A 15715-nucleotide genomic window follows, 5' to 3' on the forward strand; every position below is an offset into this window, starting at 1 on the left:
CATTCTGTGTATCTTGACTTTAGATTTATTTTTTTAATCTCCACAACCTAAAAAGAATGATGGTGTAATTTCCCAGTTAATCTGGAAATGTCTCTTATTACATTATGGGTGGACATCAGAATAGAACTGCTGCTCTTCTGAATCAAGAGGTACCATTGGAGGTGGTGGAGTTAGGATACCCCAGGTGCTTTCAAGGGAGGTGTACAAGGTACAGCCTGCTGGGAGAAAACATGAGGCAGGCCAAATGACTGTAAACACTATGTCTTTTGATTTGTCTGCAAGTCTTGTCTGTTTGGAAGAACAGAAGTTGGAGAAGTTAGATAAGGTTGCTGAGGACATGTTGGCCTATTCTGTGCAGCTTAACATGCTTCTACCACCACCCTCATTAGGATAAGTAGAGTGCGACTGAAGTAAAATGTTATTACACATTTGGATACATAGCTAAGTCTGATTAAAGGGAGGTACTTGCACACTACAGGCTATGCTTCACCTTTCTTTTACCTTAAGCTCAGGTCAACTGTTAAAACCAAAGCTGTATATCTACAACCTAATCTCCCTTCACATCTTGCATATCTCTATATAACTACTGTCTGTTCAAGTAAGGACCAAGTATCAACAATCTACTCTTCATTATATAAATCTTCCTATAAACCTATTTCTGTCATTTCTGTTTGGACTAAAGATCTTTTACATTAATAAAGAGACATATTCTGGGACATTGTGTTTAGGAATGTTACCTGTCTTTCAAAACCCCTAATTATTAGTCATAACAGCTACAGCTTGTTCATACTTGTAGAACATTTGGTAGTCCCAGAAGGCAACCCAAGATGGGCTTAGTATTTGATCTCTTATGTCATTCCTGTTCATTAGATGTTCCTAGTAGTTTTCAGTATGTGTTCTGGGAGTATCCTAGTGTCCTGGCCTGCATTTGATGTCCTATGTAATTAACTGTTTTCCCTTTTTGCCTTCAGTCTTCTCTTTGCTGATGATTCTTTCATTCTTTGTAATTATTATCAACAGAGAATTTTCTTACTGGGCCCAATAGCTGCTTAAATTATTGTTGCTTCTAGATAGAAATCATGAGAATTGATAACATTTCAACACTGGGTCATTGTATTATGTTTATTTTGTATATTGGACAAAAAAAATCTAATCATGAAAAAAGAAAAAATGTTTTCAATCAATTGCACAATGCCTTTAAAATGATACAACCAATGGAAAGTGTTAGATGAAGTTTGTATTTAATGGATAAATTTGATACCTTTGATGTGTTTGATTACCTTTAATTGGCAATAGCCATATTGATTAACATTTAATTAATGGTGATTTTCATCCATCCATCCATTTTCCAACCCGCTGAATCCGAACACAGGGTCACGGGGGTCTGCTGGAGCCAATCCCAGCCAACACAGGGCACAAGGCAGGAACCAATCCCGGGCAGGGTGCCAACCCACCGCAGGACACACACAAACACACCCACACACCAAGCACACACTAGGGCCAATTTAGAATCGCCAATCCACCTAACCTGCATGTCTTTGGACTGTGGGAGGAAACCGGAGCACCCGGAGGAAACCCACGCAGACACGGGGAGAACATGCAAACTCCATGCAGGGAGGACCCAGGTCTACCAACTGCGAGGCAGCAGCGCTACCCACTGCGCCACCGTGCCGCCCTAATTGTGATTTTTTTATATTAATTTTTCATTTTCTGATTTCTCTCAGAGTGCATAACAGAAACATTTTTAAACCTTCAAACAAAGAAGAAAAATAATTTATACAGTATATTACAAAAGCAAACTTAATTCACTTTGGAACTTGACAATAACACAATCATTTTATGGAAGTAATAAAATCACTTTTTGACATTTTATTCATGAAATCCTCACTTTAACTATTTTATAATAAAAGTAAAAAAAGAATATCTTATGCCATTAACAACTGAAAATATAAAACTAAAAATAAGATACTGTGTTTCATCCATATATACAGTACATTTCCCGGGATCATTTTTAAGCACTCAGTGAACAGTGCTATCCATAAAATAATCTGAACTTTTCTAGCACTGGGAACTATAGCCTATACTAGTAGGAACAGTGGCTGCAAGTCAGGTCAATAACCCAAGAAGGCAAAAAAAAATATGTATATTGCAGGGTATACATACACACACACACTCACACAAACCCACACACATTCCCTCACAGTTTATCTGGTAAGTAGCCTGTCAAAGAGCTGGGACACATAAGCGTACAAAAGACCTTAAAGAGAATATGAGTTTGACACGATTGACTACAATATTTTATTACAGCAGTTTGAAAATTATGTTGAACTGTCAGGCACTGTTCTTTGTTGGTTAAGTTCCTGGTTTTCAATTTATTTTCAAAATGCACTGCAGTATAAGGATGATTCTTCTCCCTAAGGGTTTAGTGCTGAAACTAATTCTGTATTAATTCAACACGCTATTCGGTTTAATTTATGTACTAATATCACTTAGTAGTGTCAGTCTTTCTATTATAATGTTTTTATATAGTTAGCCAACAACATAATACCAAATAGAAAAATATTTGTATATCCTATTAATATTAACATAACATTGTCAGAGTAGCATAACCCAATTCAGGGTCACAATGGGTTAAGGCCTTCCCTGGCAGAAGTGGGTGCTAAATATGAATCTGCTTTATATGGGACAACGGTCCATCACAGGCTCCACTCATGCACACACATACACTCAAAAGTGTCCAATTTCTACTCATAATCAGCTTCTCACACAAGCGTTTGAGAGTTTGTGATAACAAAACAGAGTATCTAAAGAAAAACCTACATCAATATGAGAAGATAGTGAAAACTCCACACAAACAATAATTGGGTGCAGGATTTGACCATAGAATGCTGTATATATGAAGGAGCACAGCTAATGAATTTGCCACTGCCCCGCTCAGTACTGAATCATAGTTTCTGAAACTAACTTAAACATTAATTTGGATTGCTGTACATAAAGGAGCAATAATCAACATATCTTAATGCCAATCTAAACTCATTTCAATTGAATATCAGGCAATGCTGTCATTGGGGGCAAAGTGACGGATCACCATCCTACAGAATTTTTGAACTCTTTAGAAGTTGTTGCATCATATTCTTACATTAAAATCTAGGACTGCTATTGCAAATCTATGATATTTTAATTTCCCTTTTTTGTGAAATGGTGCAACACTGATAAAAATTTGAAAAACAGTAAATATAATCTGGAGGATTCCATGATTTTATCAAAGACAGTTTTTATATGAATGAGAAATACAATTTACACGATTTATAATTTAATTTACTCATTATTTAATAAATGGATAAAGCAGTGGCACAGTAGCTAACTAGCATTTCTTTTTTCACGATTGGAAAAATCTCCACTGGAATTATTTGTGCCCTTTCTATTGACAATTTATCATGACAATAATGTAATGTGCAGTAATCATATTACAAACCAACCAAATCCCTTCATTTACTTCATTATGTCCTATTGTCCAATATGATCTCCTTGTGTGTAGAGCTACCATTCCTTAGTTTATATATTCTTTTGAATCTGGATGTCTTTTACAGTGTTCAAACTGACTACACCGCCATTTAATATTTTATCACAATTTAGGTACAGTATTGATTGGTAGTATGAGACAATGTCAGAACATTTGGAAGCTAATGCATGCCTTTCAACATTTTCAATTAATTCATAGTTTTCATTTCTAATTACTATTACAAAGTCCTATATAATTAAATAGATTGTATAGTATTACAATCTTGTTGATTTACATAGCCCCTTGTGATAATTGTTGATGTTCAAAGAAAAAAATAAAGAGGTATTTAAATGTAATTAAAACAAAAAACAATGAATGATTGTTTCAACTTATTGGTTTTTAAATACATAGATATTTCTTATTCTTTCAAAAATGATAACATTTAAGAAATAATTATTTTTCACTAATTGAAAAGAAAGGGAATAAAATATAAACTGTACAATTTACAAAAAGTAGAATTCTACAGACACATAAACCTCACTGATCCATTCATTAATCCATCCATTTTCTAAAACACTTGTCCTGGTGTGCTGATTTAATATTTTTTACATCTATTTTTTCCTCTCTTTTGACTAAGACTGATATATCACTTACTTCTCATTATTTTTAATCAAAGTCTGTATTGTGCTCAATCTTACTGAGAAATAGGCATATTTATTTTATTTTATCCATGTGTATACTGTTGAATTTGTGGCTTTTTATTTGACCTAATTTCCTGATTTTGGTATGGCATATTTATATATATAAATCATAAATAACTATTCAACAATATAAAATGTATCATTAATGTCTTTACAATACTAAATAAATGATGTAAATAATTTCGGCACTACAGGTGAAAATGTAATCATAATAATTTTTCAAAGCTGTGGAGGAAAACTGCCCTTACATGACAAATATACATAGCACTGGATTAGAAGGACTTACTCTAAAAAATTCTTTTGTTGATCCTGAGTCCAGGGTCCCATATGCAATCTCTGTTTGTTTGGCCAGATCTTCAGCACTTTCTATAGGTGACACCATCCTTTCCACTGTTAGGAAGGCAGCGAGGTTAGCCGTGTAAGATGAAATGATAATCAATGTGAAGAACCACCAAACACCTCCGACTATGCGACCTGAGAGAGACCTGGAAGTGAGAGGATGAAAGAAAAAAAACATGCAAAAAGCTTATGTAAAATGAAAAAAAACTCAATGTTACATAAAAGATGGTGAAATAAGAGACAATTGAGTATGGAATGATTTGTCATCTGAATGTTTGTGCGCAATCACATATTTTTATTCAAACTGTATTCTTATAATTAAAATGCATTTTCTAGAAGAGTCTATATTTGTGAGGAAAGGAACTATAAATTAACTTAAGTAAGTTAAGTCTATGACCTACTGTACTAAGAACTGCATGAAATAAACTTGAAAAAAATTACAACAGTTTTGAAAAATCCCATAAAGAAATGAAATATATTAAGTTATAGCAGTTAAAATATATGTACCATTGACATTCAGCCTAACATCAAACATATTTGGCCTCATTATGTTTGAAATATCATTATAACTATCATTATTTCAAATAATACTAAATATATTAAAGATATATTATTTATATTTTGATAACACAGAGAACAAAGCAGATTTTAGCTTCATAAATACATTTTGATGTAAAATATTATTAGATTACATATATTAATAAAATTGTGAAAAACATGCCTGATTATAAATATATAAATGAATAAAATAATTTTAAATCATGTTAAAATATTATTTTAAAATGTTTTGGATAATTAGCTGCTGAAAGTATCATTCCCACAGTCAAAGACATTTCAAAGACACATAAAGAAAATAAATAAAAACTCAGAAAAAAATACTAATAACAATTATTGCAAATATTTTTAAACATAGATGCATATTTCATTTTTGTATGGGATTATTAAAAATGTGATCAATGAAAGTGTTTCTTATGATCTGGAACACATACAATCACTCAATACCCTGCTCACTGCATCATAATCTGTAGGCAGAAAATGGAAGACTGTCACGATTGTGTAGATGTAAACTTAGAAAAATGATTGTATTTTAACAAGTGGCTTAGAGAGAAAACACAATTGCCTGAGAAATGATTGATACTGCTAAAAATCATGCTTAATGGTACGTGGGTTTATTTTAAGGAAACATGCAACTAGATAACAAAGAACTGGGTTTACCATATTAAAGGATACATTTAGTGTTTTTCAAGTCAAAGTTATGTATTCACAATCAATGTACATATTAACTTGTCACACAAAATTCTGTTCTAAAGTGAACCATTTTTATAACTTTTAAAAATACCATGATTTTTCCTAAAGCTAACAATAGGGGTGAATGGTGCGGGATCTACAGGTGAATGAAAAAGCCTTAAAACTTACTAAATATGGCCATTAGGAAGCCACAAATGTTTTGATTTAAGAAAAATTGCCTTCTGTGCTTATGAGGCCTCCCTGTGATAATGAAAGGAAACTAGAAATAATAATTTTATTATAGATTCTTAGAACTATTTTTCTTGAGGTAAGAATACATTTCCTGTTTGCTTGTCTGCTTAGAGCTGACATTTTGGGTGGAGTTATGGGAGCCCCAACAAACCCACGATGCCAAGCTATTTCTTGCTTATAATCATACTGTTGCTTTGGCAATTCTGTTTCTTCAGCTGTTATGGCTTATAACAACAGACAGATGCACACTCAAATCATTTTTCCTAAATGGTGCCTACTTTTTGCTCTTTACATTCTGTGTTGTTATTTTACACAGCCTACACAACACGTTTATCTCCACATGGTAGCATAATGAAAAGAGGACAAAAGAGTTTCATTATACTTTGCACAAAAAACAATAAATCCAAAGTGTTACTGCATTACATATACTATATATTAAAATACTAAAGGTCTGTGTACATGCCCAGTCTAATTGGTCAGTTTGGATTTGGTGTGTCTGGTCAGTTTGACTTTTGGTGATGTGATTGAAAGAGCAAGTGCAAGTGTGGGACACGTGAGGAGGAGTAATGGTGTAGGAGGTTGGGAGTAGCCTTCAAAGACGTGAAATATAAAAGCAGACAGGTGTTGTGCAAGGCACCTCAAAATGACAGAGTCTGAGAAGTGTGGCTTAACAGAAACATGTTTGACAGAGGGATTGGTGGTCAAGAGAGGTTCAGACATGTTAGAATATAGAGGAAAATTGCTTAAGGTAGACGTAGAACAAGAGATATCAAATATGCTTATGTTTATTCTATTACCTGTCTTTGACAGGTGACATGGCTAATTTTTAGTGAAAGCCTTACATTTTTGAAAAAACCAAACTACTTGCATATCACAGTTTTGTCTGTTGTGTTGTGCACATGTCCACTGAAAGAAATATACTCAGAAAATGAAAGATCCAGAATGTGCGATACAGCAGATTGAAGCACCACAGGTTATGGAAATTTTAAATACTGTACATGATGAGTTGCTCTTTCAGAGAATATGGTAATGAAAGAACTTGGGATAACATGTTCGAGTGAGTAAGTTCACTGATACCAATCACTCCATAAATGCACGGGGAGAACATGTACAGTATAACTCCTGTGGACCCTATTGCCGTGAGGCAGGAACGCCAGCCCTGTGAACTGGCATTGCTAAGTTGGCCTTAAACTGTGTGAGTGCATGTGTGTGCATACTTGCCCTGCTATGAATCAGAACCTTGTCCGGGTGCTATTCCTGCCTTAGGATCCAGCTGCCCTGTGACCCAGCGCTGGATAAATGGAATAGATGGATGAATGGATGCCTATAACCAGTGCTTGTAATGGGATTCTACGGACCAGTACTGGGTACTAGCTTTTTTCCATTTCAGGGGCTGAGTACTGGCAGTAAATGATTGCATACTGGCACCTCACACTGTGACCTCAAGTGGTTTGTATTTGCTTCCATTACAAGCACTGTCTATAATGTCTGCTTAATTCTTGTCACTTGATTGCATGCTATGCACCTGTTTAGTATTCTCTCTCACTGAAGTACACTGTAAATTATCAATCTAGTGGCAGCAGACAGTACTTTGTGAAATTATATTATAAGAATTAATAAACAATCATAAGAGGTCTACAGAATAGAAGCAGTAACTGGTCACTAACATTCAATAATGCTAATAACATCGCTTGGCAATGACTTTCTGAGGTGAATCCATGCCCCTTGGGCCAAGTACCTCCTGTCTGTTCTGCAGTATGCAGCAACAGCCTGGTTAGCTCAGTCGGTAGAGCATCATACTTTTAATGTGAGGGTCCAGGATTCAAGCCCCTGTTCGGGCGTGTAGTTCTATGAAGCAGAAACCTTGACAACCTTTAAGAAGAATCTGAATGAGATACTGGGACATCTTAGCTATTAGCTAAACAAACAGGCTTGATGGACTGAATGGTCTCTTGTCAATTGTCAATTTTTTTACGTTCTTATGTATGTTCTTATGACAGTTTCCTGGGAGCTGGAATGTTCCTGCGGAGGAATGGAGTAGTTGCCAAAGTTAAGTGCACAGCTGGCCTCCTTTTAAAATGATATCACAACAATGGTTTGCTTTTTGGCTTTTTACCTTATGCTGTTTTGCTGTATGTGTGTAATCTCAAGGTGATAATCGATATTTCACAACATTTTTGGATTGAAAAATGGATCCATTTGGTAAGTTTTAAGGCTTTTCTTTATAATGGGACCATAGTATTGATAAGCTCCATTATAAAAAGCTAGAGTGGGCTAGTTATTTTTTAAAAATTGTAAAATATGCTTCACTTTAAAATGCAGTTTTACTTGGCAAACAAATATATACCATAATTGTAAAACAAAAAAAAACTTTGACTTGAAAAATACCAAAGTTAACCTTTAACTATGCTTTTCAGGCATAGCTAGGAGGCACGAAACCTGTCAGAGACTTAAATAAAGATTTAATTTTATTGCTGACTTTAAAATATTTAACACCATCTGCTAATTGTAAAATAGAATCAGTTTAAAAATTGTAATCACAGCATAACAGAGTTGCAGTTTCTGAGTGAAACAACAATGAGTTGCTAAAAGCTTTCTTAGCTTCAGTTAATAAATACATTTCCAGTTGGTAGATAAATTTGAAAAATGAGCTATAACAAGTAGCTCAACAAAATAATTTTCAGGTTTGTGGTATAGTTAAATCATCATGAAGATCACTCAGTATGCTATTAAAATATTTCTTTAGTACTCAAAAATGCACAGCTGTTGGATTGGGAGAAGGCTTTTCAAGTATGTCTCTATCTATCTATCTATCTATCTATCTATCTATCTATCTATCTATCTATCTATCTATCTATCTATCTATCTATACAGTATATAATATTGCTTGATGAATGAAACAAAACATTATTACAAGCTATTTTTCACTTTCTTACAAGTTACTCAAACAACAATGTATACTTGCTTTTTGCTGTAGCTTCAAAGAGCTTAAGCCCTTCGAAGAAGCAGTAGCTACAAGGAAGGAAGCAGCTCTAGATGGAAGGCAACTATCATGTCACTATATATATTCAGGCATATTGGACCCTGAGCTGTGATGAAGTATTGTATGGTAATTTACAACAGTTACTAATTAGTCTAAAATCATGAATTTAGCCTTTGAAAAATAAGTAGAAGAAGTCAATGTGAAAATGTAATCTCTTTGTGGCTGGCACACTATGGTATAATGAGGAGCTAAGTGTTGTGAGGTCTCAGTGCTATCTATCGCACCACGATCATCTCCTTAATAAAACCAATATTGCTTAAAAATGTGAATTCATCCATATTTACGCATACATAAATCCATTGTCAAACCTGCATAATCCAGTTTAGGTTTGTGGGGACCAATAAATAATCAGTAATGGGCGCAACACTGGAAACAACCATTGAAAATGTCACCAGTTCCTTACAGGACTCAATTGTGTACAAAATTACATTGGCCTCAATCTGCAGTTTTCAATGAACCTAGCCTGATGGTTTTATGAGTGGTTAGAGGAAAGCCAGAGTATCCAAAAAACAAAAACCAACACAGATATGACTGATTTTACTACCTAGGTACAATCAATGTCCATATGTGCAGGTTGTATAGTCATTCTTGATATTTCATCACTATATACTAATATGTTACTATAAATACCTTGGACACAATACTATATAAGCGTTCTGCTTTTCATCCTAATTAGTTAAAAATGTTGTTTTACTGTATCTCTTGCCGATATTGCGTTAAGGTGGAATGATTTTTCTTTTAAGCTACAATTTGTTCGGTAGTTGAAATGGTAACAATGGCACAATGTTTAGTCTAAGTGTAGGCAACATTTAATCTCAGTTTGAACAATGATAAGACAATTCTAAACATTTTTTTCATGATTTGGCATGCCATTACTAATGAGTATGCTAGTGTGTATGACACTAAAGTAGCTGCAGCCTTTAACATTTGGTGTTATTTTCCCTGATGTCTAAACCACTTGTCATTATAAGAATACAGCTTACAAAGTACAGTCCAAATGCTATGGGAATTTTAATTCTGTACCCCAAGCACATATTTTCTGAGATAGTCTTTTGGGAACATAACAACATAAGTAATTGAATATCCCATCCCAACATTCTGAAATTGTCAAACCATCATTTTGCATCAAATCCTCCATATGTCACTCCCACATGTTCTGGTTCTTCTCTTGTGTGCAGAAGTTTCTATGTACAAATCCGAAAATGATAATTTTGCTAAAGCAACAGCTATGATTTACAAATGTTGTACACTGAAAACACTGTTAAATACATTGGTAGCCACTAGTTGTTAAGTAGCATAGTGGTCTATTAGGTTGAATCTGTTTGACAAATTTGTTTTTTAGTCATTTTGCACACACAGAACACATTTAGGATTGACATCTGAACGCACTGATATTGAATTTGAATTTCTTTCAAAGTTCATTTGAAATGTCAAACAAAAAAAATGGATATAAGCCAAAAATTGGAAATAAATAGGTTTTAGCTGCAGTGTGAGCACATACAAAATGAGGGGAATTTGAAGTACTTTTGACGTGCAATAAGAAATTTGAAACTGTCATAAACTGTTATTTATTATCTGTGATTCCTGCTCATGCGGTATGACACTCTCAAAACAATGGGATCCAGCAAATGCAATTGTTAAGTGTGGCATGAATCAAAGTTGTGTAGTGTAATACTGGCCTTAGATGTAAGTCTTGTACAGACCAAACAAAACATTTGTTAAGTTCTGGTTAGAAAGCAGTAAGTGATTAATAACCACTTAGCTGTACCAGTTAAACACTAAACTCCTTAATATCCCAGCTGGTTTTTATATTCAGCATCCACTCTCCATAAACCTCAGTGAATTATCACTTACACCTACCAAGTCAGTACACAACCTTAGGATGACGGTGAATGACCAGCTATTTTTCACTGACCACACTGCAAATGTCTTCCACTCATGCATATTCATGCTATGTAACACCTGCAAAATCAGGCCATATCTGAATGATTATGTAGCAAACCTCTGGACCAGGCATCGGTCTTGTTGTGACTTATCTACTAGCAGGAGTATGTGCATGTACTGCCAAGCCAAAGCAGATTATTCAAAATGTAGTGGCACTTCTTGTAGTCAAATAGCCAAGACATCTGCATGTTGCTCCTGTGGTTCCCATTAGCAACATGCTTCAAGTTTAAATTCTACAGAATAGTCAATATATTAGCACCTATATGTGTTGCTCCTAGCTGGTGGAGAGGGCTGCCCACCCCCATTTGAACCACTGACTCTCTCACTGTGTTTAAGATTTGTTGGAAGATTCTCTTGCTCTGCAAATGTATTTCTAATTGATCGTGGTTTTGATGCTAGTTTCTTTGTAGCTAAAAAACAGAAGCTAGCCCTGCCTTGTTCTATTTCATTTAGAGCCCTTGCGATAATCAAATTTGTAACCTTTGTGACAGAAAGAGGGTGTCAGGGAGCCCCATACCCCCAAAAATGATCACACATAGTGTCCTGGGATCAAATAAAGATGTGTTTATTCAACACACTACCTCCACAAAGTTTCAAGAACCAAGCACAAGTAATCTTTCTCTCCACAGTATCTCTCCTCTTTTCTTACCACCGCACTACCATCCTCCAGGCGAGTGTTGCTCTACGTCCTCACAGCTCCGACTCTTTTATTGAGGATCTGAGAGTACTTCCTGTGCCAGGGCCGCTGCCTGATGGAAGTATTTCCGGGTCACACAGAAGTGCCATACATTGGGGGGGTGCATCTCCCTACAGTGCCCCCTTGTGGCACCCATGCAGGGCTGTTTTGCCAGACTACATCTCCCAGCATTCCCTGCTAGTTCCCAAATGGCTGCTGCCATCACGTGTCCTGAGGGAATAACATATCCCCTGCGGCATCTTTTATATCTGATGCGCTGTCTGTCCATCCCTTCTGGCCATCTTTTCTGGGTCTGGCTACTTCCTCTCTCCTGGTCGGGATGCCTAAGTACCTGCTTGGAGCCTTCCATCCGGGTAAGGAACCATACCCTTTTCTGGTTGGGATGCCAGTCCAACCCATTTGGCATTTACATCTTGTTCTGTAAAACTTGTTTCACAACCATTCTCAGACTGCTGTGTTTACTAGATTAAGTTGAACACTTTCTAAGCTGCTTTGGATAAAAGCATCTGCTAAATTGTAATAGATCACCAACGAATACCCTACAATTTTATATAGCAAAAGCATCCATATGCTAATTACTTATTTATGCATGAAATGTAGTATAATATGGTAAGTAGTATAATATGGTAATGGCTGCTCTTAACTGGAATATGTATTATATACAGTGGTGTGAAAAACTATTTTCCCCCTTCCTGATTTCTTATTCTTTTGCATGTTTGTCACACAAAATGTTTCTGATCATCAAACACATTTAACCATTAGTCAAATATAACACAAGTAAACACAAAATGCAGTTTGTAAATGGTGGTTTTTATTATTTAGGGAGAAAAAAAAATCCAAACCTACATGGCCCTGTGTGAAAAAGTAATTGCCCCCTGAACCTAATAACTGGTTGGGCCACCCTTAGCAGCAATAACTGCAATCAAGCGTTTGCGATAACTTGCAATGAGTCTTTTACAGCGCTCTGGAGGAATTTTGGCCCACTCATCTTTGCAAAATTGTTGTAATTCAGCATTATTTGAGGGTTTTCTAGCATGAACCGCCTTTTTAAGGTCATGCCATAGCATCTCAATTGGATTCAGGTCAGGTGTTATCACAAAGTCTTCATTTTGTTTTTCTTCAGCCATTCAGAGGTGGATTTGCTGGTGTGTTTTGGGTCATTGTCCTGTTGCAGCACCCAAGATCGCTTCAGCTTGAGTTGACGAACAGATGGCCGGACATTCTCCTTCAGGATTTTTTGGTAGACAGTAGAATTCATGGTTCCATCTATCACAGCAAGCCTTCCAGGTCCTGAAGCAGCAAAACAACCCCAGACCATCACACTACCACCACCATATTTTACTGTTGGTATGATGTTCTTTTTCTGAAATGCTGTGTTCCTTTTACGCCAGATGTAACGGGACATTTGCCTTCCAAAAAGTTCAACTTTTGTCTCATCAGTCCACAAGGTATTTTCCCAAAAGTTTTGGCAATCATTGAGATGTTTCTTAGCAAAATTGAGACGAGCCCTAATGTTCTTTTTGCTTAACAGTGGTTTGCGTCTTGGAAATCTGCCATGCAGGCCGTTTTTGCCCAGTCTCTTTCTTATGGTGGAGTCGTGAACACTGACCTTAATTGAGGCAAGTGAGGCCTGCAGTTCTTTAGACGTTGTCCTGGGGTCTTTTGTGACCTCTCGGATGAGTCGTCTCTGCGCTCTTGGGGTAATTTTGGTCGGCCGGCCGCTCCTGGGAAGGTTCACCACTGTTCCATGTTTTTGCCATTTGTGGATAATGGCTCTCACTGTGGTTCGCTGGAGTCCCAAAGCTTTAGAAATGGCTTTATAACCTTTACCAGACTGATAGATCTCAATTACTTCTGTTCTCATTTGTTCCTGAATTTCTTTGGATCTTGGCATGATGTCTAGCTTTTGAGGTGCTTTTGGTCTACTTCTCTGTGTCAGGCAGCTCCTATTTAAGTGATTTCTTGATTGAAACAGGTGTGGCAGTAATCAGGCCTGGGGGTGGCTATGGAAATTGAACTCAGGTGTGATACACCACAGTTAGGTTATTTTTTAACAAGGGGGCAATTACTTTTTCACACAGGGCCATGTAGGTTTGGATTTTTTTTCTCCCTAAATAATAAACACCATCATTTAAAAACTGCATTTTGTGTTTACTTGTGTTATATTTGACTAATGGTTAAATGTGTTTGATGATCAGAAACATTTTGTGTGACAAACATGCAAAAGAATAAGAAATCAGGAAGGGGGCAAATAGTTTTTCACACCACTGTAACATGTTTTCCAAGAGTAAATGTAAATATATAAGCAAAATTTTCATAACTGCTTTGTGCATGTAATATTAATGGGTTAAATAATGAATTCTGTATTTATATACAGTATGTACCACAGATTAAACATCTACAGGTTCTTAGTAAAATTTCACTTTGTTGATATAAAGGCTAAATTCAAAACCTTTAATTAGATATAAATTTTAACATTTAAGTGAAAAAAATGTATAAATGGCAAAAAATAAAAATAAAACACTAAAGTGTGATCGTAATACAGATCATTTTAGGTGTAAGGCAGCAGTGAAAATCACCTCAATATCAAAACAATTATTACTCATAAATTCAGACTAAATGGATGACTTTTAGATTATTTACATTAACAATAATATGGGAAAGTAGTTATGTATATTGTGAATTGTAATATTATTTATCATATTAAAATACTTGTATGGAAATCCTTTCCTCATTTCAGCACTATAAACAGATTAAAACAGCTTAACTTACAAATAACAACTAAATATTGCACTTTGCATTTATTTAGTCAACTGTAATGAATGAATAGTAAGCCAATTTCATGGGGTGTACAAAGTAAATGCACCCCTGTCTTCAAATATCAGCATTGCTCCCATTTGTCCCAATGAACTTCATTTAGTGGTTGCTCACTTTGATTGTAAGGCCTTGTTTGTTTATTCACCCTTATAGTGCAATTTCCACTATGAGATGCTTTTAGGCCTTTTCCCAAGTATAGTCTTTTTCTGGTCTCTATTAAAAGTTAAACAGGGTTTAGATTTGTCTTTAACCTGTCCATTTTATTTCTTCAATTTCATTTATTTCAAGCCATTGTATTGCAGATTTGCTCTAGTGCTTTGAATTGTTCTCATGTTGCAAGTTCCATTTAGGATTTACAGCTGTTTGTCAGTAGGCTTTTTAATTCTGGTCAAGTATTCAAAGGAATATTGTAAAATCCATGGTTGACTCAAATGTCAGGAGGCTGCCCTTTGTTTGTTACGTACGTTTGCTAAGTGCGGTGTGTTACCTTATTCAAAGTCTGAAATACAAGGTGGGGTTCCTAGGGAGTCTGGGACCCCCTAATAATCATCATAAATACCATAAGTCCTCAAAATTAAAATTGTATGTCTGGGAAGGGTCACTGAAAAAAATGTTAAAAACATATTTTAATGGTACAGTGTTTAAATTATTAAGTGTCCATTACTGATTTTACAAAACATACTGTACCAGAGTACAGGGATCCTTTTACTATAAGGATTTGAAGTCAAATGTCTGGAATTCTAAACAGAATAAGATGAGTACACAATAGCAGGTTGGACAGGTTCGAAAAAGAGGGCAGAGACTTTCTTAGGAAACGAACAAATGGGAAACCCTATGTAGGTCTTAGTGCGTGCCTGTCTGGGGCATTATCACAGTGACAATAAGAGAGTGTAACAGAGATTGCTGACAGCATGGCACCAACAGTATTCAGGTCAGAAATGATGCAAGCTAGCTGCTTCTTTTTCCCAGGTCATACAAATTTTGGAGATGTTTCCTGTGTCTGATAAAAATGGAAACGTGAAATCATTTGTCTTGTTAGGCTCTTAAGAGTATTGCTGTATATTGTTGTTCAAAAAACAAAGCCTTTATTGGAAGCTCAGCTGAGAGGACCTCAAATCCCAGCAGGGGCCAATGGGAGACTAGTGTGCACTTTAAAGGAAGTTAGCATTCAAAGGTAAACATTCAGAGTGGAG

General features: G+C 35.7%; 1 protein-coding gene and 1 non-coding gene across 6 annotated transcripts in view; one reads left to right on the top strand and one right to left on the bottom strand.

Annotated features, from left to right (window-relative positions):
• Window positions 1-15715, bottom strand: part of LOC114650634 (glutamate receptor 4) — a 473072-nt gene that overhangs the window by 33012 nt on the left and 424345 nt on the right. For all 5 annotated transcript variants that reach the window (XR_007934826.1, XM_051926884.1, XM_028800403.2 and 2 more), the window contains exon 12: window positions 4490-4688. Coding sequence is in view for 4 of the 5 variants with exons in the window: in XM_051926884.1 (XP_051782844.1) it covers window positions 4490-4688 (199 nt within the window). In the remaining variant the exon portion in view is untranslated. The remainder of the gene's footprint in view (window positions 1-4489; window positions 4689-15715) is intronic.
• Window positions 7790-7862, top strand: trnak-uuu (transfer RNA lysine (anticodon UUU)). The gene has a single exon. It is a non-coding gene; the product is annotated as a tRNA-Lys (tRNA).

This window comes from Erpetoichthys calabaricus, chromosome 4 (genome assembly GCF_900747795.2).
Source record: "Erpetoichthys calabaricus chromosome 4, fErpCal1.3, whole genome shotgun sequence".
NCBI classification, from domain to species: Eukaryota; Metazoa; Chordata; class Cladistia; order Polypteriformes; family Polypteridae; genus Erpetoichthys; species Erpetoichthys calabaricus.